Raw genomic sequence first — 27,964 nt, 5'->3', positions numbered from 1 at the left:
AAATACTAAGAATTTTAAATTCACTCATCCCAGCTTACAGGTAGTCCTTGACTTATGATTGTTTAGTGACTGTTCAAATGGGCCTAAAGCAGAGTACTTATGACCCAGATTTCACATTCCGATGATTGGTTCCCCTTGAAGTCGTATGATTGTGATTTGGGCTCTTGGCAATTTGTTTGCACTTATGACAGGTTTACAAGCCTTCCATGATCATGTGATTGCTATTCGCAATCTTCCCTGCTGGCTTCGAGGAAGATGGCAGGGAAGATTGCAAGCCACTGTCCCACTCTGGTTCCTAGTGGCTCTCTGTTGGTTGGGACCCATTTTGGGATGGATCTTTTTCAGCCAATCTCTCTAAGAGCAGTTGCCTGCCACTATCGTTCTGCAAAGCAGCCCTTCCAGGCTGATTCCAAACACTCCATTATCCAAGTGCCTAGAGCTAAAATCTCACTTAGCTTTCGCCATGAACTTTTCCTGTCAGCATCTTTGAGAGCAACAGGGCTGCCTATCAGATGGATTTCACCCCATATGGAACAGACTCCCTCTGCAAAGCAACCCTATTACTCTCAAAGACATGGGCTGGAAAAAGTATTTCTCCCCTTTCAGAAAGATTGTGTTTGCTGGACAGCAAATATGTTTCAGAAAGCGGAATAAAGGTTTTTCCTGCCCTTCTCCCCTCAGAAAGATCCCATTTGCTGTCTTTCCAGGAAATATCATCTTAGGCCGAGGGGGGGAGGGAGGCAAAAATAAGACATCATATATGCATAACAAACTTTAACCAGCTATGATAATAATTTAATTTTGCCTTTCAGAATTGCACTGAAACCTACATAACCTTTTCTATAGATTTACTGGTCTCTAGTACTCAATTTACGGGTGAAAAATCACTGGTTAGCATTTGAATATTCCAGGGTTGAATAGTCAGAGTTCATAACAGTGTTATCTGAAAGTAACATCAATTCACACCATCCTTTAATGTTCCTAAGTGAACTTATCTATGCTTACCTACTACTTTCTGAATTTATTTTTCTTTCTTTTTTCAATTTTTTTTATTTTTGAACAAACATAAACAGACATAAAAAATTAAAAGCAATCTTTCAGTTACATACAGTGTGTCGATTGGTTACAAAACGTTTGTGCTCCCTCATCAGTCTTCACTTACAATTTATATGGAATCTCATATTATCCATCTAATATATATGCATACAATTATTATCATTATTAAACATTTATTTGACTACAATCACTGTTACTTCCTTTTACTTGAGATATTCTAAGTTTAAAATAAATTTACATTATGGCATTTCATCACTTCATCCCCAAATCATCCAGTAATATTACAGCTTTATATTTTATTCTGTATAAAATTGTTTTATCTTTGGTTACAAAATGTTTATGTATCCTCTCCATAGTCCTCACTTACAATTTATATAGAATTTCATATTGTAAATCTAGTATATATACTATCTATAGAGAGCTCCGAGGGGGAAGAGAGAATGGAGCTGTCAGAGATAGAGACAGAGGCGGAGCCTAGGCCATCCATCATCCCTCAGATGGAGAGTCAACAGCTTCCAGATCTGGAGGTGGCTGATGTGGAACAGCTGGGTCCAGTGCCTGACACGCAGATGTGCAGAATGCAGAGAAGAGGGGAGCAGTGGAAATCTATGGGCCGGTCTTTGGGACGGAAGAGTCACCGCTGCTAACAAAGCCCCACCTTAGCTCTGGGATAAAAGGCAGGGGGCGGAGATGAATAGGTGTTACAGATAACTATTCATCTTCCTGCCAGTCAGCACTGATAGCCTGCACTTCCAAATCCTGTCTGGAAATTTATCAGAATTCTTCTTCAAATCTGCAACAGCTTCTGAGCATTGTATGTGTGTCTCTGCTCCTGGAAGAAAGCAAGTGCACCTTCCAGGACTTCCTTTGCAAGTGTGAAGAGATTGAGAGACTCCTGTTGGGCCAGTTCAGGAGGAAGGGGAGCGAGCGTCCTTTCCACAGGACTTAAGAGACTTCGTAGCCTACTCTGAGAGAGCGGCTGCTGGTGCTCCTAATAAAGGGAACGATTTGTTAACTACAAAGGGCTTGTCATGTTTGGGAGATGGGTCAGAACACAACTGGTTATACCTGCACTTTCAAATAAGTACAGGGATTTACATCTAATTTTCCTTCATTTACTCTATTTACAAATCACATCATCAGCAACCTTCCCTTGATCTTGAGAAAAGATGGGTTGGCTAAAGAAACTGTCAACAGATCATACGTTTATGCCCATATATGCTCCAAAGTATTTTTTTTTCTTTCCCTTCAAATAAAAAAAAAAGTACAATTCCAATGTTTAGTTCATTATTCCAGCTAAAACAACTGATAGCCGAGCTTGTTTTTCATCCTTTTCCTTCTCATAGCTCGTCTTTCTTTTTGGTTACAACTATCATCAGGAACAGCCCTATACACCTTCTCATTTAGCAGCCATATTCCATTCTAATCATTTTGTTGTTAAGCAAAATGGTTGTTAAGTGAACATAGGACAGAGACATGGGCTGTAAATTCACTGGTTGCTGCCATCTCATTGAAATAAAATGAACTTTATTTTTGCTCCCTCTCAAGGGTGGAGAAATTATTTAACAAGCTATTTCTTCCTGAGCTTTTTTTTAATAACACAGTGCTCCCTAAAACATGGCAACCACAGTCAAAAAGCTCAGATCTGTGATATTAATTAGTTGATTAGAATCCTTTAGCAAACTTCGTCTGCTACCTGAAACTGACCAGACCTTAATCAGTTTCATAATGATGGCTCTTATTTCAAGGCAGCATGAAATTTAGTTCTAAATAGTCAAAAAATGTACTATTTACTACCATCATATTTACAAATAATTCCTAACTGAGGCAGATGCTAAATGGGGAGGTCTACATTAGGTTTAATACAAAGAGAATATCTTGGAATTTGGGAATATAAGGAGATTTAGTACACAGCATAGGCTCCTTTAGAAGACCAGATATAAGCATTTCAAAAAACTACTAACTTATTTTGCCTATAAATAGTGCACGTGTGAAACTTTAGGGAGTTACTGCTCATTCCTTTTTACATCATCTTTCAGAAGAATTATATTTCAGTAGCTTTAAGGCTACTTTAAACAAACTTCAAGAAAAGAGAAAATACATGACAATAAAATGTCTTATCAGCCTGTTTAATTTGGAAAATTATTTCATGTGAGCAAATGTATCTTTGTAGCTTGCCATATTTATTATACATGCTTTCCCAATTTTCTTCTAAAAACCAAATTTTGGAGAAAAGATTCTACAGATCAAATTATTTCTAAACCATTTGTGATAAAATTTATTCTAAAACTGGCCTATACTATGAAGAAGAAGAAAAGAATGAGTGACCCTAATCTTTATTAACATTCCACTATTCATTCAATGATAAGATAACAATACACTGCCTGTCTTCTTTACTGAGCACTCAAGAGGCCTTTCTTCAAGTGAAAGATACTTCCCATATCTATTGTTTTCCCCATTCAGAATCCATAAAAAGCCTTTTTGCAATTTAGATATATTAATGTCAGTAACACTCCCAACCAAGTAAGGCTCTGAGGCAGACAATGCCTCAAAGATGCATTTTATCAGAGATATCATATTGGCACATCTGGGAAAACCTGAATCTGAAAGCTCCTGGGTTTTCCCCACCCAAAAGAAAGTCAAAGTCCCTGCACCCACATGTCCATCACATGGTCCAATCAATCCACTGTCATAACTGGAGATGCCTCCCGGTTAATTAAATGAACGGATTACCAACTTGGCGGGAAAAACCTAGCTGCGTTCATATGTGTGAAGAGCAGAAGCTGGACCTCATCAGACGTGAGGCATTGTGACATGAAGTGAGGTGAGGCAAGACTGGTGGAGAAGCCCAGAGGAGCAAGCAACACGAGTACAGCTAGTCAACTGGTGTCTGCTAGTATGCCCCCTGTGGTGCACCAAGGATAGGTGCGCAAGCGCTGAATAGAATGAACTTGTAATTTAGGCTGTCCGAACTTCATCGTGTCTCTAGCATGTAGAGATTTCCCTGGCACTGTATACATGTGATGCCGAACCTAAGGCATACGTGCCACAGGTCGCATGTGGAGCCATATTGGCTGGCACGGCAGCTTTCAGCTCCGGCACGCATATGTGCGCTGGCCAGCTAATTTTCTGCCTTTTTGCCCTCCCCAGGCTTCAGGAAAGCCTCCAAAGCTTAGAGAGGGCAAAAAACAGCCCAACAGAAGTTCGTTCCCGAACTTCTGATTGGCCCGTTGGGTCTGTTTTTCACCTTCCGCAGGCTTCAGGTAAGCCTCCAGAGCTTAGAGAGGGTGGAAAACAGGCTCAATGGGTCAACCAGAAGTTTGTTTGTGAACTTCCGCTTTCCCTGTTGGGTCATTTTTCGCCTTCCCCAGGCTTCAGGAAAGCCCCCGGAGCTTAGAGAGGGTGAAAAACGGCTCAACCAGAAGTTCAGGACCGAACTTCCAGTTGGCCTTGTTTTTTGCCCTCCCCAGGCTCAGGAAAGCTTCCGGAGCATGGGGAGGGTGAAAATCCCCCCCATTCGGGGGTCACTTGCGCATGTGCAGGGGGGTACACGCGCGCACAGTTTTGGCACAACTTTAGAAAAAGGTTAGCCATCACTGCTATATACCATATGCTAAATAAATAACTTTATTTTTTAAAAAATATTCTGTAAAAAAATGTGGGGCCAGGACTAGTGTCATAAAGGAAACACAATGGTAGAAAACTGTGTTTTGCCATGTCTCCTGTATCTTCAATTAATCATCAACCACGGGAACCGGAGGGAGAAAAAGTATCAGTTTAATGTCAAATTTTCAAAATGATAGTCTGCTCCCTTCAGAAAAAATTCAGTCTCCAGATCTCTTTCCTAGGCCATGTTCCTATGAGAACAGAGTATTTGTTGCCTGGAATTAACTGCTACTGCCTACAAAATATACTTCACGCTGTGGGATTCTTGACCCCACATGTTACGATTTCTAAAACATAGTGGGATGCTTATTTATGTTTACAGTAGAGCACTGTGTCCCTGGGAGTTTTCCAGAAATGTAAAAGTTTGCCTAGTAGATAAATTCAGCTTGCTACATTGAAATAAACAGCCCATTTGATGGCATTCATTTAGTTTTAAATCTATTTAAGCTGGGATAGTTTCCAGCCAAAAAAAACCCCTGGGGACTTCCGTTTTGTGGCATAAATAGTGAGAACATTATTTACAAGGAAATCTTATCTCAAACTATTTCCCACATTCTCAATGGGAAGTGAAAGCTATTAAATCAGTGTGGCAACCAATATACGCACTTATCACAGTCATTTTTTTAAAAAAACAAAGGTTTAGCCCAGAGGGTCCCAAAGCTGTTATGACAGCTAGCCTGGTATAGTATTTAAAGTTGCTGGACTAGGAGCAGGGAAACCTGGTTTCATCCTCACTCAACCACATTTGTCTTAGTCCAATATGCTTCCCAGGGTTGCTCTGGTGGGGAAAAACAGGTGGGAGAACCATCTGCATCACACCTTCAGCTCCTGAAGGAAAGGCATAACATGTCAAATACCAAATAAACATGTAACATGGCAAAACAGTAGAATAGGGAAAAAAATGAAAAGGGTTAACTTAAATGCAATGAGAGGGCAGGGTGAAGAAAAGCAGCTTCCTTCCTTTCTGAAAAATACCCTCCCCACCCACCTTTCAGCCTTACCTCTACAGTTCAGAGAAAAATAGTGATTGCTTGCCAACTCCACCTCTGGCAACATGAAAGTGTATCCAAGGAAAGCTACAATGAGTAATGCTACAAAAGAGAAAGAACGTTGGTCTTACCTGAACGTTTTTTTCTGGAGATGTGGAGGGAGGGGTCACAGCAGGGTTATCGCAGCCTGATTGGTCCATTTGACTGAGAGAAAGCTTCTTAACCTTCGGCTTCTCCCGTTGGTTCCCAGTTTCCGCAATGTCACGGTCAGCACCTGTAAATCAAACACAAACAAGGGCAAGCCCCCCCGGGGCCTCCCGATTCTACACCTCCCGGACCCTGTCTAACTAACTAGGGCGGGAATGTGACCCCTCCCTCCACATCTCCAGAAAAAAACGTTCAGGTAAGACCAACGTTCTTTTTCCAGTAGTGTGGAGGGAGGGGTCACAGCAGGGACATACCCACGCTACGTCCCTGGGCGGGCAGACTGGGTCCCAGGTGAAGAATCGGACACCACCCTCTGAAGGACCCTCCGACCAAACGATGCCTCAGCCGAGGCATAAACATCCAAACGATAATGCCTAATAAAAGGCGTGGGGGAAGCCCAGGCAGCCGCCCTACAAATATCCTCTAAGGGCGCCCTGGTGGCCCAGGCCGCAGAAGTAGCGGCACTGCGGGTGGAGTGAGCAGTGATCCCTGATGGGGGGGGCTTCCCGGAAGCTCCATAAGCCTCAACTATGGCCAACCTTATCCACCGTCCTATGGTGGAAGACGACACCTTGCGTCCTAACGAGCCTGGGTGAAAAGAAACAAACAACGCCTCGGTCCTCCTAATGCTCTCCGTTCGCTTTAGGTAAATGCGAACCGCCCGGCGGACATCTAGCTTATGCCACACTAACTCCTGCTCCCTCGAAGGATTGGGACAGAAATTCGGGAGCACAACTTCCTGGGCCCTGTGAAACTGTGAATTCACTTTCGGAATGAACGAAGGATCTAAACGAAGGACCACCCTGTCCTGGTGAATTACACACAGGTCACTACGGGAAGACAGGGCCCCCAACTCTGAAATGCGCCTGGCCGATGTAATGGCCACTAAAAACACCACCTTAAGGGTAAGCAGACGCATATGTATCGTTCTAAGCGGCTCGAACGGGGAGCCCGTCAGAGCCTGGAGAACCAGGGTCAGATCCCAGGTCGGAAATCTATGAACCGGAGGCGGACGGATATTAGCCGCCCCCTTCAGAAAACGCTTAATCAGGGGGGAACGGGAAAGAGTCGGAGAACCTTCCCCCCCCAAAATGGTGGCCAAGGCCGCCACCTGTCGCCGGAGAGTATTATGCGACAAGCCGTCCTCCAATCCCTTCTGGAGGAATTCCAACACATCCGGGACGGTAGCCCTAGAGGGATCCAACCCCAGTGGGATACACCATTTTGCGAACGCCCTCCACGTGGCGTTGTAAATCCTAACCGTGGAAGGCCTCCTAGACGCCTCTAAGGTGGCAATGACCCCTGACGAGAGCCTCCGCCCCCTCAAAATCCCCCGTTCAAGAGCCAAGCGGTCAGATGAAGCCACTGTGGCTCTGGGTGATCCACGGTACCCTGACGCAGAACGACCTCCCCTGGGGGAATCCTCCATGGATCTACTACCGACAGCTGGACCAGGTCCGCGAACCACGGTCTCCTCGGCCAGTACGGGGCTAGCATGACCACGAGAGCCCTCTCTGTGACTACCTTCCTTATCGTTCGGGGAATGAGGGGAAGGGGAGGAAAGGCATAAAGAAGGCCCGGAGGCCACCGGCTCCTGAGGGCGTCCGCTCCTTCCGCCGAGGGAGTCTGGAACCGAGTGAAGAAACGCGGCAGCTGGGCGTTCTCGGGTGAGGCAAACAGGTCCACCAGCGGCAAGCCGAATCTGATGCAGATCTTCCGGAACAGCTCCGTGCCCAGTTGCCACTCGCCCTCGTCCAGAGTCGTGCGGCTGAGCCAATCCGCCTGGAGATTCGACACTCCCGAGATGTGCTCCGCTACGATCGAGGCCAAATGCCTCTCCGCCCATAGTCCCAACAACTGTGCCTCCCGCCAGAGAGCGCGGGAGCAGGTGCCCCCTTGGCGATTGACATGGGCCTTCGCCGCCACATTGTCCGTGAGCAAGAGAACATGTTGCCCCCGCAGGTGATGACGAAAAGTCCTGAGGGCAAGTCTGGCGGCTTTCAGCTCCAGCCAATTGATGTTGTGGCGGAGATCCGAGGCAGACCAACGCCCCTGGGTCATGTCGGAGTCCATCACGGCCCCCCAGCCGAAAAGGCTGGCATCCGTCGTCACTGTGACTCTCTCGGGCTCCCAAAAGCAAGCCCCCTGTTGCAGCGCTGGGGACAGCCACCACCGAAGAGAGAGTCTCACCTCCGCTGGTAGAGGAACTGGCCGCAAGGAATTGCTCATCATCCTTCTCTGGACTGGGATCAAGGCCCACTGGAGAGGTCGCAGGTGGAGCCGGGCCCAGGGCACTATCCCTATGCAAGAGACCATCTTCCCCAGGAGCTGAGACAAGGTCAGGATGGAAACAGACCTTCTTTTTCGCACGGAAGAGACCAGCTGGCGTAAGCTGGACAAACGTTCTGGAGACAGGCGGACCCTCCCTGACTCTGAGTCTATCACTGTCCCTAGGTGTAGGATCTGCCTGGATGGGGACAGGTGGCTCTTGGGAAAGTTCACGGAAAACCCCAACACCTGAAGCCAACGGATCGTCAGCCGAAGATCCGACTTGGCTCTGGATAAGGACCCTGCCTGAACAAGGACGTCGTCCAAGTAACACTGAAGTCTCACCGGGACGGAACGCAGGTAAGCCGCCAGTGCTGCCAGGACTTTGGTGAACGTCCGCGGAGCTGAGGCCAGACCAAACGGGAGGGCCCGGTACTGGTAATGCCTGCCCCGGTGAGAGAACCTGAGATAACGCCGGTGAGACTGAAGGATGGGGACGTGGAGATAGGCCTCCGTCAAATCTACTGAGGCCATGTAATCCCCCTTCCGAATGCCCTGCAGAATGGATTTCAGGGACGCCATCTTGAACCACCTGTATACTAGGTAGCGGTTCAGGCGTTTCAGGTTGAGGATCGCCCTCCAACCCCCCGAGGATTTTGGAACTACAAACAGGTGGGAATAGAAGCCCCGCCCCCTCTCCGGCTCCGGAACGACCTCCACTGCCCTGATTTCTAGAAGATGGGCGACCGCGAGGTCCATGAGGCGACGTCGCCTCGAGTCCCGAGCCGGGGGAAAAACTTTGAAAAAACTTGGGGGTTTGGAAAGGAATTCTAACCTTAGGCCGTGGCGAACGGTCGCCCTGACCCAACCGTCTGACGTGATCCGATCCCACTCGTCCGCATACAGTGCCAGGCGGCCTCCGATGGGATGACTCGGGTTTGAGTCATTTCCCTCTGCGGAAGGGGCGGCCGCCCCCCCCACGAAAGGGCCGCTTGGCCTGCGGCTGATATCTAGAACGGTCCTGAAAACTCTGCCTATTGAAAGACCTGTCCTGTCTATACGGTTGGTATCGCTGGTCCTGATCCCTGTCATAAGACCTGAACTGGGGTCTGCGATAGGGATGACTACGGGACTCCGCCTTCTTGGTGGATGTGGGCATAACTTTCTTCTTATCTTTATTTTCCACCAAAATCGGGTCTAAAGAAGCCCCGAACAAATTTGGACCCTCAAAGGGGGCAGCTACTAGATCCCACTTGGCTTTATAGTCCATCTGCCAGTTCCTGAGCCACAGGAGCCTACGAGAGGCCACAGAGGTGGCCAAAGCACTTGACCCAAATCTAACAGCGTCTAGGGTCGCATCAGCCGAATACTGACACGCTGCCATTATTTTAGCCAAATCCTGGTGTACCCGCTCATCTTGGATCGGGATACGGTCCTGAAGCTGGCGAAGCCACATAACCGTTGTACGGTTGAAGTACGAGGCGGCAGCCGCCGCCCGCACCGCCCATGCTGAGGCCTTGAAATTTTTACGTAAAGTGAGCTCCGCCCTCTTGTCCTCTGGTTTAAGCTTGTCTGCCGCGTCCCCCGAGACCACTGGGGAGGATGAGACTAGAGCTGCTATGGGCTGATCTATACTCGGAAGCTGAATAGCCTGCACAAACGACTTTTCCATGTTATAGGCGCGACGGTCGTTGCTGCCAGGCGGAGAAAAGTTAGAAGGATGGGCCCACTGACTAGTAGCTACCTCCAAAAACAGGGGAGGAGCAGGGATCTCCTCCTTATTGGTGGCTGTCGCTGAGAACATGACCATGTCTGGATCAGTGGGCGGGGGGACTGTGGGGTCCCCAGTGCCCACCTTGGTAGTCCTCCTAGCCTTCTTAAGTAAAGGCTTGAACATGGCCTGAAGGAACAGGTTTGAGGAACGAGGCGGCTCGGGGGCCGCATCCTCCTCCTCCGAAAACCCCCAATCATCCCTCCTCGCCTCCCCCCTTGAGGAGACCTCACTCATGAGGGAGGGGGAAGAAGCCCTAGACCTAGATCTACCAAAAGGAGTAAGCCTACTGTGATGATACGGCCTGTCCCTTTGGGCTATGCCCCTAGAGATGGCCGCAGAAATAAGCCTTTTGAGGTTCTCAGGAAGGTGTTCCAGATCCTCCTCATCGCCCTCTGAATCATAATCTGGTGCCACATGGGCCCTGCTACGTTTACTGCCCCTACTCGGGCCTGCAGAGGTACCCTCCAATGGGTCCTCCCTATCTGCCCCTCTAGTCCCCCGGGAAGGAGAAGGAGAGCGAGGATCCCCCCGCCCCTGACTCCTATCAGATCTACCTGAGGAGTCAGATGAAGATGAAGGGCTAAACCCCCTGGCCACAGGAGGAGAAGGACAGGAAGCCAAAGCACGTGGGGATCCGGATCTAGGCCCAAGATCCCGAGCCTGCCTTTTCTCAGCCCTTTCAATAACTTTTTCAATGGCCCTTGATCGCCTGAGCTCATCTCTCTGCAGAGCTCTTGAAGGCCTTTCCTCTGCGCAAGGCCGAGGAGCTCGAGGCCTAACTGTGGGGGTGGGATCCGCCCTATCTTCGCCCGCCTGGGGTGGCGCGGCCTGCTGGGACTCTGATCTCTCCGCCATCGCCCCACTCACGTGCTCCAGGTGGTAAACAGCCGAAAAACAGGGAAAATCAGCAGCCACAGCCCTTTAGCTGGTGAGAAGACGCCTGCTCTGGGCTGCCTGCGATGCTGCTACTCGCACCAGCACGATCCTCCAGCCTCTACGTGCTGCAGGCCCAGCCACGTGTGGTAAAAATGGCCGCCGGCTTCTGTGGGCGGTCCTCCGACAAAGCGCGCCCAAAAATGGCCGCCGACCTTGGCTGACGCTTCCCGAGCCTCTGGGCGACCGCTCGCAAGCTCGCCGCCCCGATCCAAGCCTGCACTCACTGGGGGAGCCTAAAAACCCCCGTAGGCAAGAAAAAATGCCCCCGCGCCTCTGCCGCGAGCCGCAACCGGCCCCGGGATCAAGGCGACTGGAAAGGAAGCCGATCTGCCGCTTTCGCGCCGAAAAACCCCAGCGCGCTGCGGCTCCAGTCAATTTGAACGTGTCGCTGCAAACTAGGCAGCAAAAGAGGTTATAGGATCGCCCAGCACGCCCGAGACTCCAGGCATCAGTCCGGGCGATCCCCTGGGAGAGGAAAGGCATGGAACGCCCCCCCCCTGTCTCTCAGCCTTCCGAGGGCAGTAACAACAGCCCTGCAAGGCAGACCAACTAGAAAAAACTTTAAATTTAGAATGTTCAATTTTTTTACCAAATCCAATACTAAAATACTATAAAAACTCTCTAACTAGGAACCAAACCTGAGTCTTGGACCTGACTGAGAGGAAACTGGGAACCAACGGGAGAAGCCGAAGGTTAAGAAGCTTTCTCTCAGTCAAATGGACCAATCAGGCTGCGATAACCCTGCTGTGACCCCTCCCTCCACACTACTGGAAAAAATTGTTTTTCCCCCCTTGTTCCTTGTAGAAGTTGGCAAGAAAGATGTCTACAGCCTTATCAAAGAACTCAATGATGCCTAGATTGGCAGCTGCTCTGGTAACCATAGAACTCTCATTGAACCAGAAATAGACACTGAAACAACTGTGAAAGGTGGACACACAGCATTGGTGAACAAGGCTCAAGCAACACATGAACGCTGACAGTAGGTGAAGAGGCCAGAGTATGCACAGAGCAAACTGAGCCCTATCAGATCTAGCAAAACAGTAACTATGTAATGCCGTTAACAATACATCTCCAGCAGCAAAAGGAGAAGCAAAAAGAAAGCAAAAAAGACACCAAAAGAATTAAGACAATTAAACAGGAAAAAAAAAATTATCCGCTCAGATGCAGCTTAAGAATTAGTCTTGATTTAGCTACATGATTTTACAAAGTTTCAACTCTCCTCAGGAGCTTTCGCTGTCAGGGGTCAGTCCTTCATTGGTTTAACGTCTGGAATGCATCTATTGATATTTGCATTCTAATGCCTTTGTTTCCAGTTCCAGGTCTATACACATTTGAGATTAATACACTCTGCATTCCCCCCCCCCCCCCCAGTGCTGGTACTGAGGTTTGGTTTCTCAGCATAGGAAACATCAGGTTCATTAACTTGATTCACTTCTGAAGACTGCATTCTAATGTTGGCCATTATTATAGCAGCTATAACAGATATACTATTCAAATATATTATGTAGTCTCGGTTAAGATATTAACTTGGAAGTCTCAGCATTAATCAGGAGAATAATAGCATTAGTATATTGTCACTTTGAGGCCATCTATGTTTTCTATCAGATTCGAAAAGTACTGTAAAAGAACTGTTCTTTCAACTTAGCTGGATTCAAGCAACATCCTAAATCATACACAATGGGTTATGAATTACAATTGCTAGGATTGCATTGCGTACTATATTAAACACTTAGTATGATATACAAGCCAGGCCTAGAAAAGGATATACAATCTTGTTTCTAAACTCGTAATTCTTGACACTCTCCTTGCTGTTTCATCATGCTGTTTCATTAAAATTAAAAATATACCATACCCTATAATGCCAGGGTTCCCAACACTTAGTCTGTGGACCGCCACCAGGTCATGACATGCCAGAAACTGGACCACGCAAAAAAGCAAAGCCCCTTCCACAGTATGCAGGCAGCAATAGCGAAACCATGTCCCCTCCAGTCCACACAAAAACCTCTCTCCACAGAACCGCCAAAAGGTTGGGGGCCATTGTTATAATGCAATTGTCCATTGTAACTTTCAAAACATCAGTAATCAAGATACTAATGACAGATTAGGATTAGTGTCACAGTAAAGTAAGTCTTCCAAATGTCCACATTTTCTTTTTCACTAAGCAAATATTGTTTTGCCTTTGTAAACTGTAGTTGAAATTGATTTTATTCCACGACTATGATCATGATTTTTGCTATTTGGCGGATTTCGCTGTTCTTTTGCACAATCCATTGCACTGGGAATGTTAACACTGAAAGGCAAGACGTAAATGTCATAACACAAAGAGGGGGTCCCTTTCATTTCCCTATTAAAACAGATTTCTATAAATAGCCTGATCAAGTTTCATTTTATAATAATAATAATGATAGACATAACTAATGAGTTCAATACTGAAATAAGAATGCTATCTGCTGGATACTGGTATTTCAAGGCTAACTTGTTCTGACCCAGTTTTGTTTGCAAGATTGGACATGACCAAATGTGCAAGAAACAACAAAAAGCAGAAGCAATTATCTGGATAACTGGAATACGATTTTATGTTTGTTTGTTTTTTAAGGAAGTTGAATCTTTAAAGATAAATAGTTAAAGCTGAATTGTTAAATAAACTACTTTTGGGGCAATGGCTTCTCAAAAGCTGCTTTAGTTAAAGGACAACTAAAATTAAAAAAAGCATGATGTAACAAAAGAAATGAAAAGAGGAAATGCCAACTAACGTAAACTACCTGATTGGAAAAAGGGAACAGCAAGATGATATGTATATGGATATCTCACAACTGAGTTTATAAGTAAACAAGCATAAATATATATCTGTAAAGAAACACCCCTTGATTCCAATACTATCGGATGGAGCTCACTTTGGGAAGCTCTATGCTAGCTTCCTGCCACTCAGCTACTGGGTTATGATTAAATACTGCTGCATCTGCCAAACTGTTTTATTTGCCAAAATAATGCTGACATTTGCAATTACTCATAATACAGTAACTCACATTTTTTCTGCTCTACTACTCCACTCAAGAGGGATTTTTTTGTTATATCTTCTGGTAAAGGAAACACACACAACCTGCTACATTTTACAGGAATTATAAATGCCTTTTGGATGGGGTATCCTATCTTGGAACAGTTGCTAAATGATGAGCTGCTAAGTCAAAGACTACCAGTACTGTAAGTCATCTGTCAAAATATCTGTTTTGTAATTTAGCAATAAGGAAGTCTCAAAAATGGCACCTATCTTCAAAAAGGAATAATAGACTGTGACTTAAGAGAGTCTCTTTTAGCTTAGTAAAGAAAATAATCCCATAAAATGATTAAGATGTGAAAGGCGTGACTTACTCTGTTTGAAAAATAAATGGCAAAGTAGCTGCTTTTTCAACGAAGTGATTGCAAACCACGACCACCACTCCTGGCCACCCCAGCTGAAGGGCTCACCAGCTGCTCTGAAGCCTTGGTCCCAAGGCTTCCTGTAGACAGAGTTATATGAAGGACCTTATGGAGTGATTCTAGGACTCTCCCTAACCCAGGAGTCATATAAAGTAAGGGAAAATGGTTCCCTTGTTCGTAGTTGAAGAAATTTCCATCCAGAGGAAACTGCTCCCAGACTGCTCAATCAGCCAGTTTCACTGAAAGTCCAGTGCAGAATTTTCCATTGGTTATTTTCATACAATAATATCTCTTACATATACAATAGAACCTCTGGTCACGAACACATCTGGCCATGACCAAATTGGGTTCTGGCCAAAAAAAAAAATCACATTTGTTTTGGTTTTTCCCTTCTGCACTATTTTTTTTGTAAGTGCCAAATTTCCAAAATTAGGTTCAGGTCACAACCAAATTGGTTTGCAACCAAAGTTATGGAATGAGTTATGGTCATGATCAGACATTCTACTGTAATTCAGTTACTGTCATCTCTAGGAAACGAATATTAATACAAACATTAGGGCTCTCACCTAGCCTTGCAAAGAAGTCATTAAAAGTTACAAGTATATATTAGCTCACTGATTGTTACGCATCTATTGAAGTCACATGGCCCAGAAGCAAAAGGAGAACCAAACTCATAACAAATTAAGAAAAAATTCTATTTGGCCCTGTTTGCCAAGAAAATATAATGTACTCCCTTGGAGACTACTGTGTTTGCAACACGATGAACTCTGGTTTCATCCTGTCAAAAAGATATTTTATAGATGAGCAAGATGTAGACATAAAAGCAATGCTTGAGCAGGGTCCGCAATATTGTCTGGTATGCTAGACATCCTCTTCATGACCTGTGTTTCCATGTTATTTTCTGTGATAATCAAAAACGATAATCAGTTGTTCCCCCATGTTCAGATTTGAAAGCAGCATTCAACATTTATCAACCACTAGACAACATGTGACCTGCGGTGTCATTGTTTCAAAGGTATTTCCTTACCGCATCCCTCCAAATTTTCAATTAATTGCTGCCAGCTTCCCACAGGACTGAAAAGAGCCAGGCACATAACAACAGTGGGAGAAGTTCTAGCGCACTGCCTTCACTGGAAAGGTTCTTAAAAATTCAGTAATAAATCTGCCTTGAAAATAGCTCATATTGAACTGTATAGCACAAACATCAAGAATTGACCAAATGAAATGTTTTATGACAGTTTGTATTATGTTATAAAATGTTTTATGATCGTTTTTATACCTTTAAATGTTTTATAAAATTTGTCAAATTTCAATTCCACTGGAGTAATGAATTCAGGATTTTGGATAAATTCTTTAAGTTAGCACATTTGTAGTAGTGCAAAAATTATTGTCCTTTGATGCATTGATTTTGCCATTAAAAGTTACGCACAAATATGTGAGTTTTAGCAATATACAGATTGTTAGAAACCTACAAGATCACAAAATCATAATCTATACATACATACATACATACATACATACATACATACACGCATACATACAGTGTGTGCGTGCGTGTCCATATATACAGCATGTGGCTCTTTTTGTGACTTTTAAGAAAAATTATTTTACTTCCAAATTATTATAAACCATTCCCCATATTTTAAACACAACAAACTCATGCGTATCACTGATCATTCAGTTATATTTACAGGTTTAATATTTCCCCTTAAGCCTTTTACATTTAATCATGTTTTGATGACTAAACCACAATTGGCTAGATTTCCTCACTAGTCTAAACTAAAGCCATATGAAACATACTAAAGCACCCTATGTAATGTAGTCTATTAATCTACAAACTGTTAAACACAATCTCCTGCGGGTTGTGAAAAATCTGAGGAGTGTGAGAACTTCTGGCTGGTCAGAAGGATTTTACATGTGTGAGAGGAAAGACAGCACCTGCATAGTTCCAATTTCTAGGGAAATCAAGAGGGAAGGAACTACTTTCATACACAATTAATGGGAAACAGTACACTTTAGAACTGGAATGATAATGCAGCACCAAGTTCAACATGTTGGGTAGTTGCAAGTGAACCAATATGCTTTCTTGGCTGCTTTTGCAGTTGCCAAAAATCTTCTCAGGGCTTTTTTGCTATCTGATATGCTACCTGTGACCACCTGGCCTCCTAATAGTAAGGCTTCCACAGCACTCCAACCAGCCTGCTTCCAAATATGGAGAAAACGTCAGACTCTATATCATGCCTGGCCATCTGGCAGCTGAAGATTCTAGAATGCAGTGTAAAAATTACACACAAAGTTCCAATACTACTCATATTCATACAAACATTATTAAAGTATTATTACTTTACAGGGATTGCAGCACTACAAAATTTGCAATTCCTTACCTTAATGCAATAAGCAAATGGAGGCAGTGGCTAAATAAGATCACAGTGAAATCCAAATTAGATTGCATTTCTTTTGAGTTTTCTCAAAATTTCTGTAATAGTGGACCACTAAATAACATTCAAAAAATGCAGGAATCATCCCAATATTTTTGTTTTTAGGAAAATCAGAATTCATTTTTCAGTAAATAAAACAATTGTAGTTGTACCTTCTACTTAGTAAAAATATTTTGGGTTCAGCCTGCCAGTAAAAAAATCCAGGAGCTATAACTGAAAATAGGAATGTTCTTTAACAGGTTTAAAACACAATGCAGAAAGTAATTGTAAAGCTAAATAAGTATACAGTTTTCCCAAATTGTATACTTTAATCAGTAATTCTTTAAAAGAATTACCGGTTAAAGGGAAACAGTACCTTGCCCTTAGCAATCAGAAACCATACCTTAAACATGAAAAAATAGGCATACTGTTCTTTGAAAATATGTGTATGTTTGCATGTCATAAAGAGAGACATCTTCTTTTTCTGATTCTCCTCCCCTGCAGTCATTTTTTCCCAAAAAGTATGCTCAGAGAAAAAAGTGCCAATTAAAGAATTGGAAAAGAATTAAACCTTACCAAGTTAAATATATGTGCAAAACAACAGTGCACTTTAAACAATTTAAGTGCTGTAATGAATAGGCACAAATAGTAAACAAGTTTGAAATACATTTGACTTTTTGTGATGAAGTCATTATTTAGATGAGATAGCTGTTATTAACAAGTTTGATACTAGTTCTCTTTATCCCCAGTCTTTTAGTTTAAAGATATCAACCTAAAGGTTAGAGATAAAATGCCCAGGGAAGAATACGTTTCCTACTATTTCTGGAGATTTTCATTGATTGCATGCAGTCACTCATTCAGGAAATAACACTCACTGTGTTATTTTGCTTATATGCATTTTATATATTATTACAAAAATTATGGAAAGTCTCAAAATTATTTTCTATTATGGATGTGGGACTACCATATTTTTCGGCATATAAGATGCTTTCCCTCAAAAAAGAGGGTGAAAATCTGGGTGTGTCTTATACACTGAATACAGCATTTTTGGCCTCCTGAAACCCCGCCCCCTTTGCAAAAATGGCCATGCATAGCCTTTAGGAGGCTTCCAGGGTGCTCCTGGGGGCTGGGGAAGGCAAAAATGAGCAAAAAACGAGCCATTTTTAGAGGAGCACTCTATAAGCCCCCTAAAGACTATGCATGCCCTTTTTCTGACAAAATAAGGGCCCGTTTTCATGAAAAATGGGCCGTTTTTTTCTCGTTTTTGCCCCCCCGAGCCGCCAGAAACACTCTACAAGCCTCCTAAAGGCTATGCATCAATGGTGGGTTCCTCTCCCCATTGCTACTGGTATGCTGCTCATGGGGCTATGTGTCCTGTTTGTGCACACACACTGCACACGCATGCAGACTCCACAGCCTCTGTGACCCCCAGCTGCTTGTCGGAGCTTGCGCAGGTGCCGCCCGCTGTGCGTGCATGCACAATTGTCCGGTTGCTTTAAAAACAGGTATAGAACGCGGGCAGGCGGGTGGGCCAAACGAGCCACCATACCGGTATGCTGTCAGCTGCTCTCAGCTACTACCAGTACGGCCGCACTGGCTGGAACCCACTACTGTTACACATACCTTTTTTCCCCACGAAAAACAGGCCTGTTTTCACGAAAAACGGGCCTTTTTTGGGAAGTCTGCAGAGTGCAAAAACTTTTTTTTACATTTGCCTCTTCAAAATCTTGGTGCGTCTTATACTCCGGCGCGTCTTATACTCAGAAAAATATGTTAATTTATATGTTGCTATTTCTTCCATGGATCTTTCAAAGTAATGTTTTATACTTATTTTATACTTATAAAATACACAGGTCACATGAAGGAGACATATATATTATTTGAAGCATTTAAAATACAGAATTTGAAGCTAGGAAAATCTGGTCCTTGTAGTTTTATCTCTTATAACAGGATTCCTCAAACTGTTGGGATTGCAAATTCAGGCGGTAGGACACTGACAGTCAACTTATCAAGGCAAAGTAGAAGTGAGGTCTGACAGAGCTCCAGTTTTATCTGCCCAAGTGTACATGCAAAGCTAATCAAAATTCACTCCTGCTCTACCTGGACAACCTGAATACAAGCTAAACAAAACAAAGAAGAAAATCTGGATAATGATTTGACAAAGATCTGGCTTTGTGTGCATACGCCATTTCTTCATTGCCCAAACTCATTTCTCACTCTGCTTAGATAAGTAAGCTTGTCCAAACAAGACCCTGACTGAGTTCTGACATTGCTCCAAGTTTGCATCCTTAAGCCTTATGCTTTACACACCCAAAGTTGAATCACTGTCAGAACCTGATACCATTCTGAATGTTCCTGATGTAAAAGGGCAAATATCAATTTAAAAAATAAACATGGAACAGGAGTGACTAAACCGGCATTAAAGAATTACTGTATGCAAAATTAAATATTCACTTTTATAATTGATTAGAAATATTCAACCAATAAAATATTATTTAAAATACTGAAAAACTATATGATGGTTTTAATCTGTGGATAAAAACCTAATTATTTTAAGTAGCATATTTCTTGCCTCATCCTAGCCTTAATAAAATAACTATTTTTATTCAGGGTTAGGGTTCACACAATATCATATATCGTTTTAGAAGATGAGGGCATCACAAATTTAATGAGAAGAAACTTCATGATGAGGCAGCAGAGGCAAGGGAACATTATTATTTCTCAACCTAAATGCAAGATACTATATAAAAACAAAACAAAATGGCAATGTTTGTGTTCTGTTTACATAATTTTCCTCCCTCAAAATGGGAGCCCATACAAAAACAGTAGTCTAGGAGACTGAAAGAGATAGAGAATTCTTTACTAGTGTATAAATCTTTGCCAAGTTAATGAGATCAACACAAGGACATTAACTGTTTTGCTTCTTTTTAAAGTTTAGCATGCAGATTCCAGATAGGGAATTTCCAACATATTGGTGCAGCTGACTTTCCACAACCAAACATTTTTATTTCAATTCACAGGCTAATATAAATATCGTAATAACAATGAAAAATAAAAACAAAGAAATCATATCCATGGAATAAGGTAAGGATAAAATTAACATAAAATTACAGAGTACAGGAATTAAAACACAAGAGAATCCTATAAATTATGTAAAATTTAAATTGTTATAATGAATAATCTAAATATCATAAATAAGATAACTATAACATTTCATATTAGAATTTATAAAATATTGCATAAATGTAAAGTGTGACACCTTTAACACTTGCTGAAGCCCTGCTAGGATTTATGCTCCAACTAATTACAACAAAGAAATAGCAAAATAAAACACAGAATGGTATGTGTGTACATTTCAAAGGAAAAGGGAAAAAAGGAGGGGGGGGGAAACAAAAACAAAGGAAGAGAAAATATACTGAGTTATGGAAGCCTAGACTGTCTACAAATAAGTCAAAAATCGTGGTGCTTGAAGTCATACAGACCAGTTGCCAGCATCTACCAGTTGCCATCTTCATTTATCCCATACCTTTCCACTTTGAGGAAAGGTCAAAGATAACTGAAGATAACTAGAACCTGGAGTGCTTGTCTACAGGAGTAACAGGGCTAACACAACAGCAGTAAAGTCACTATTCATGATCTAGAATCTGACAAAAACCAAGAGTCCCACAACAAATACCAGCTTTCTTCCTCTTCAATCAAATGAAGATTGAGAAATCATTTTTTTTCTTATTTAATAATCACATTTTCATGGTAGCATTTGTGAGTTCTTTACTTCTTCACATTAAGCTAAAGATGAAGCTTTTCAAAAATAATTAAGCACCATCACTTTTTGACACAATTTATTCCCAGTCATTAAGGAGAGGATTGCAGAGTTCACACCTGTTTTATGTGCCTGCATACAGATCAGTAGCTTGGTTCACATCTGCTGTCCAGAGTTTAGTGAATAGTGGTTTACTAATTAATTCCATTACCTGGGTTTACACAACATACTGATTCCCAACATTCACAATTTGGTCTACCATTTTGTTCTAACAGTAGTTGTTTTCACGCATTATGCTAAACCACAACTTCCTCAATCCTTAAGTTTACCACATTATCCAAGTATGGGCTCAGAAGCATATTAAACCACAAACTACCATTTACAAGCTGAATCACAAACAACCTATTCTGACTTAATATACGTTTCTGCCATGGATTTGGGCCCGGTAAATGTCTTCATAATTTTTTCAATTCGATTTTCCGAGTTTCTCCAAAGCAATGAACTGCCCGTAAAGAATAGGCTAGGCTAGTTTTTAGTTTAGGGCGACTTTGTTCCAACCTATCGTGACAACGAGGTGCTACACTTAACACTTCCCACGTATAGCCTGGTTTGCATTTCAGATGCTGAACGCCTGGGATAATATAAACGTTTACTGCAAGCACGGTTCTTTCAAAAGATTTGCCCTCTTCTCGAAGGAATTTCATTTCCAGCCACCATCACGCTTTCTGAACCAAGCACTTCTTTCAAGCTTTCCTCGCTTGGTAGAACGGACCCAATCCTGTTTCTCAAGACTCGCTGCGAAATGCAACTCTCACGCGGAAAAAGGCCTGGCCTCGGTTTCCGCTGCCCTCGCCCTGCCTTCCGCTCTCGTTCCTGCCCGACCCGGCCCCCCTTCAGCCTCCGTCTCCTGCCCTTCGCTTTTCTCGCCTCCCTGCCCGAACCCCGATTCCCCCCGCCCCCTGCCCTCGTCACACCCGTCTCACCTGCGCGGGCTCCGTGCTCGCCGGCATCCCCTCGGGCACGGCCTGGAAGAGGAGCAAAGCCATTGCACCCAAGAGCCTCCGCTCCATTCCCCCCCACCCCCCGCTCCCCACCAACTTCACCCAAGTACTGTGAGTCTGGCCGGGAACGAGCGTACCCCAAGAGCCTTACTCCACCCATGCCATGCTTCCCATTGGGTACAAAGAGGCCCTTCCTGCCTTCCATTGGCTTTCGCTGCTGCTGTTTAAAATACGGCTGTGGAAATGGGAGTATTTTAAGAATAGGTCCCGCCTTTTTCGCCCACGGAGGGGGGGGATATATATATTTATATATATGAAACCCCGAAACGGCCATATTAAGTGTGGCGGAAGAATGTACAGGTGGCGGAGGCAGCGCGTTTAGTTTTTCTCGTTTAAAGAGACAGAAGACAAAAGAATGGAACAAAGGGAGGTGCGATTATGTCCTTTGAATTGGGACACCGGTTGATTGTAAGAAACGGGGCGGAGGAAGTGAAGGATGGAAGAGGACTCTTCTTAAATCTCTTGATTCTGCCGGCACGAGAAGGAATCTTCTCTAAATAATATCCTTGGTCATAAGAGCAAGAAATCCAGGGCCTGCAAGCCTGCCGAGACAGAACAGGCGGGTGCAATTGTATATGGCCCATCCATTGTCTGGATGCAGCAGTAAAATGCTAAGAATAACCACCGTATTCTTTCTGTCATTAGAACACCTCATTTCACTTACCACTGATGTGATAATGAAAAAGTGCAAGTAGTGACAGATTTCATACAATATGCTTAACCTTGGTTTATTTCATCCTGGAAAATTGTGTTAAGAATTATTTGCATTCACCCTAAATAATAACCATGTTTGACAATTCACAGTTGCTACGTTTTATTTACTGAGGACATTATTATAATTTGTAGCAGGTTTATAACTAATCCAACCAACCATGGTATCCTAACCTTAGCCATGTTAACTAGGAATTCTGGAACATGAAATCCCATTTTTGTGGAGTTAGCAGGTTGGGACAGACACTCCTAGAGGTAATCTTCAATTTACAACCACGATTAGGACTAGAATTTTCATTGCTGTGTAATTTAGTTGTTGGCCATGAATCATCTTCCCAATTTTCTCATCTTTTTTTTGCCATGGTTTTTAAGCAAATCACATAACTGTTAAACATCTTGGGTTTCCCAGTTGACTTTGCTTGTCAGAAATCAGCTGGGGAAGTTACCAAGGGCAATCACATAACCCCAGGACACTGCAACTCTCATAATACATCCCCATGTGCCCAAATTTTGATCACACGACTGGGGGGTAGTAAATTTGAGGAATGTTGTAAATCACTTTTTTCAATGCCACTGTAACTTTGAGCGGTCATTAAACAAAGAGTTGTAAGTCAAGGATCACCTGTACATTGTGCTACCCAGTGCAAGAGAGGCTGAACCAAAACAGAGGCAGCTGCTTGAGCTCTGCTTCTAAGCAATATTTGAGGCATATCCAAGCCTCTGCCACACCATCACCATAGTTGTTCTCAAAGCAGCACAAATTGTGCACATAGCAAGGCTTATGGTAGGACAAGATGCTGGATCAAATAAATACAAAATTAGACAGCCTCAGTCATGATCTGAGAATGAGATCGATATGAGACCACATGTCCTTTAAAAATGGTAAACAGTAACAGAGTTGGAAGGGACCTTGGAGGTCATCTAGTCCAACCCCCTGCTCACACAGGAGACCTGTACTAGGGATTCAAACCGCCGACCTTTCTGACCGACAAGCTCAGTGTCTTAGTCATTGAGCCACCTAGTCAGGCTTTGGTAACAAAGTTGTTGTGAGTTTAAACCTTCTTCTTTCTATCTCTTAAATCTGAATAGCTTTGTATAACTGCCTTTGAATCAGTCTTGACTCTGGAGTCAAGCCTCTACAGTTTTCTTGGCAAGTTCTTACATTGCCTGCTTCCTAGGGTTGAAACAGAATGACTGACCCACGGTCACCAGTGGGCTTTGTACCTAATGGGACAAAAACTCAGGCTCTTCTAATTTCTAACCTGGTACCTTAACCACTTTGACTCACAGGAACAAAAGTTAATAAATTTGCAGCACTGTTCAACAAGTGGTGGCAGGAGAACATCCTAATATATGAACAAAATTGGGTTTGGCGAGCTAAACTATCTCTGTTGGGACCAAGGGACAGAAATTAACAATAAACATGGTTAATATAACTCTTCCAGTTTTCCTTCTGATTTTCATTTTATTTTTCAATTGGCTGTAGACTGTTGTGATATACCAGTGATGGCGAACCTATGGCACGCGTGCTGGCCAGCTTAGTTCACCTTTTTAAAAGCTATTTTTCGCCTTCCCCAGGCTCCAGAGGCTTTATAGGAGCCTGGGGAGGGTGAAAAGAGTCACTTCCGGTTTGCTCGGAGGGTGGTTTTAAGCGCTCCGAAGGCTTCAGGGAAGCCTCCGGACGGTCCCTGAAGCCTCCGGAGGGCCTCCGGGCGGTCGGGGGAGGCTCTTTTCACCCTCCCCAGGCTCCTATAAAGCCCCTGGAGCCTAGGGAGGGCAAAAAAAGCATGTAAAAATGGGGGGGTCACGCGTTGTCCACGCATGCGCACTGGGGGTCACGCATTGCATTATGGGTGCGGCACGCCCGCACTCGACCCCCTTGCGCTCCCCCCACTTGTGGCACCCGAGCCAAAAAAGGTTCGCCATCACTGTGATATACCAACAGAACTAACAAACTGTTATGATAGTTGCACTTACATTTTTAAAAAATCTATAAATCTGTTTCAATTTACTAAATAAAATTTCAATTTAAAATTTTCTCATGAATCTCTTCGCTATAGTCTTGAAAACGTAAGCCATTCTCATTGTTTTTCAGCGAGCTTGACTGCATAATGTCCTGGTGCAGCCACAATTTTATCTAAAAAAACCTCTCGCTGCTCTTATTGATTAAGGAGAGATTGAAATGAAACCACTGCCAGTATGGGTAAAATACAGCTAGTGAATCTGGCACAGTTATTGTGCAGTTGATAATAGTTATACTGCACTTTCAAAACAGTAGTGGAGATCTGAGGAACAGGACATACTTGCCAGAAAGCTGTCATTAGCTTTGCTGGGCTCAACATTCTAATTAAATATTTGCCATTTAGAATAGTTTGGGGGAGGCAAAATGCAAATACTGAATAATCTGAAGTAATCAATCCTAGATAAGAACTGATTTTCCCCTTCTTTATTTTTTTGGTCAAATGATGAACTAGTAAAAGGCTGGAGTTTTATTTTTTATATGTATTGTTAACAGGTTCAGGGAGTGAAGCAATGAAAGGGGTGACTTTTCTTCTTATTTCCCCCAGGAGTTCTGCATGTTTCTCCTTCTAGCCTAAATTACAGGAAGAGCCTTGAAACTCTGTGCCTTTTTTCACCACTCCTTGAAAGATTTGTTCATAGAAAGGAAGGGAACTGATGTTTCCTTTCCTGACATCCGTGGGAAGGATAAAATATTAAGGGGAACCACCGATTGAAGGCCATGATCTTTGCTGTTTAGATATTACACCGAGCTATTATGATGATTAAAGTATAAAAGGCTGAAATCCAGAATGCAGTTTATTAAGCCACATAAAGCCACAGAAGAGCCCTTGGTCTCTTGTTCATGTGAAGAAGACATTTTGTTGAAGCATGTCTGTCTGACCTTGGCCTATGGTTGATGGGAGATTGCTTCAGAATCCCATTTACATTGGCTTGAGTTCCAGATGGATTAGAATTGTATGAAGTTTAAAATAGCTTGATGAAAATTGTAGATTTCTAGCCATATTTTATGTTGATCTAGCTAAAACTTTATTTGAATCCTTTCATCTTTTCTAGATTCATGTATCTACTTGCCTTTTCAGTGAGATCATCACAGTACCGGCCATTTACAGATTAGTAAAATCATAATAAGGGTTAATATGCTGCATTAAACCAGCAGTCACCAACCTTTCTAGCTCTGTGGACCAGCTGTGGTGGCGGTGGATAGTGGTGTAGTGGTGGTGGTTTCGCACATGTGCCCGCAGCTTGTACAAACAGAGCTTCGTGCGCTTGCCCAACACGTGACCCAGTTCCCCAAAGAGTTCAGATTGGTACAAATCCACAAACCAGGGTTTAGGACCCCTGCACTAAACTAGATTTATTGAAGAATTCACGATTATCTAGATCCATGCAACATATAATAAATTATGGTTTATAATCACAATGGCTGGATTTATATCACAAGTAAACCCCCCAAAAACCCACCACATTGTAGATAATGCATAGTCAGTATTATAATATCTAGTTTTGTTGAGTATAATAAGAAAAGTATGTTGCCTCATAACGATTCCTCTGACTTGAAGAGATGATTGCATTGCTGATTATTTAACTGACAAATGTGTTTTATCCCCTTGTTCCAACAAAAAGTATTTAGCAACTCTGGTTCTCTTAACAGTCCAGATATTTCTTTTCATTGCTTAAGTCAGAGACCGTAAATAGCTTGTATGTATTCTTGTTTTACCTCTAGCTCTTGAAATTAATGAGTCAGACATAAAAATGTATTTCCCAGCCAGGTTTTGTTTGAAAACAAGGACTCAACTGCAGTAATAATAAGGGTGATATTTTTTTTACTTTAAAAAGGCAGGAAGGTAACTCTTCAAAGGCTCTATGTTTCTTGGAAGAGGCTATGATGGGAAAGGAGAATTAAAGGAGAATTAAATACAAATACAGGAAATGGAAACCCAGCCCTTGAAATCTGAGACACTGAATCTGGCCGAACATGCAACACATTTATAAGTAATTCAAAACGTCTTTAATGCTGAATTCAGATATGAGAGTAAACACTACTGAAACAAATAAAGTTGAATTGTAATGTAACTTCTTCATTATTACACAGGAGGTAAACTTAGTAGTTTTGTTCTTTTAGTGAAAGAAAAATCTTCCTCCTTCGCTGGATGTAATTTTTTTTTAATGAAGTATATTTGTTTGGATAAAGGCATCTCTCATTAATATGATGTAATGTGAATACTATTGCACCACTGAGTTAAACATAAAGATTCTTGTAAAATAACTGTGATAACTACTATGTAAGGAACGAGCAGGAGAAGGGGAAATATTAGTGTCAACAAATACGTAAGTTTGTTGTGTAAGAAGGCAAAGCTGCTGTTGGTTCTATATGGAAAACATCTCTGTTAGGTACCTCCCTTCATCAGCTACAGCAGAAGGAGAAAAGGAAAACAAGGACACTCCCTCTGCAAAGCTCAGAAACCACAAGCGCTGGGCCTTTCTGGCTCCCGATACCATTAGGACTGGAATCAAGCATTCAGCAGAATGAGCAGGAGACTTTCGAATTCATCAGCACTGGTTTGCAACTTTTTGAGATGAAGTACTATCTAAAGAGCATCATTTCCTACTTAGTTACATTCAGTTTTAAATAATGTCATTGCTTTGGACTGTATTCATTTTAGATGGCCGTTATAAAAACTTTTGTTGTTAAGGAAGTTCTGCTTCCTTCTCTTTTATGTTCTTTTTACATTACATCTTTTGGGTTAGATAAACCTAAGGCTGAGGTCAGATCTGTTTGTTTTTATTGATCTCTTGGGGGTGGTTTTATGTTCAGATAAAATTCATTCCCATTTATTTGAAGATAAAACATTGTTTATCCACTTAGCCTGAAGGCAGTTAAAGATGCCTTAGCTCAGGCCTGTCAAACTGGCAGCACATGGGCCGAGTGCATCACGCGCAGGCCACACCCACCCAGCTCCGTGAAGGCAAAAAACATCACGCTACGTCACAATATGTCACATGACGCGATCGAGTTTTGACACCTGCAGCCTTAGCTCTAGATGCTGAAATTTTCCCTGTGAAAGACCAACTGTGAAGTAAACATCTATTACAGATAGTCCTCAACTTACGACCACACTTGAGCCCAAAATTTCTGTTCCTAAGCGAGACAATTGTTGTGAGTTTTGACCCTTTCTTGCCAGAGTTGTTATCACTGCAGATGCTAAGTTTATAACATGGTTGTTGACTTTGTTTGGCAGAAGGTCGCAAAAGGTGATCAAATAACAACGGGACACTGCAGCCCTCATAAAATTGAGCCAGTTGCCAAGGATCTGAATTTTGATCAGGTAACTGGGGAAATGCTGCAATGGTTGTAAATGTGAAAACTGGCATAAGTCACTTTTTTTTCAGTGTCAATGTAACTTCAAATGGTCCCTAAACAAAATTAAGGACTACCTTTGGGATATCACTATTTTTAGAACACAACAATGCACTTTAGAAAATAGATAATTCTTTGACTTCAAGAATTTCCATTATCTTGCTTGCTTTTATAGATTAAAGGAAATCCTATGTAGGCCATTTTCCACACCACTGCCCCAAAGCTTTTAAATCCAATTTGAAGTGCTAAATACAAAGAACCAAACCACTGTTAAGCCCTCAGCTGGCTACAGGATCTATAGCAAAAGAAACTATCTTTACCA

At 42.9% G+C, this 27,964-nt stretch overlaps 1 protein-coding gene across 1 annotated transcript in view; it reads right to left on the bottom strand.

Moving 5' to 3' along the window:
- The window catches only part of WBP1L (WW domain binding protein 1 like), a 59,395-nt gene extending 37,776 nt beyond the window's left edge, over nucleotides 1-21,619 (bottom strand). The window contains exon 1 of the mRNA XM_081953724.1: nucleotides 21,474-21,619. Coding sequence (XP_081809850.1) covers nucleotides 21,474-21,560 — 87 coding nt within the window. The 5' untranslated portion in view covers nucleotides 21,561-21,619. The remainder of the gene's footprint in view (nucleotides 1-21,473) is intronic.
- Between the last annotated feature and the right edge of the window lie 6,345 nt (nucleotides 21,620-27,964).

The sequence above is a fragment of the Natrix helvetica genome, assembly GCF_964273705.1.
Source record: "Natrix helvetica genome assembly, chromosome: 5".
Classification (NCBI taxonomy): domain Eukaryota; kingdom Metazoa; phylum Chordata; class Lepidosauria; order Squamata; family Natricidae; genus Natrix; species Natrix helvetica.
Note: the sequence above shows the minus strand (reverse complement) of the source record. Positions and strands in the feature narration are given on the sequence as shown.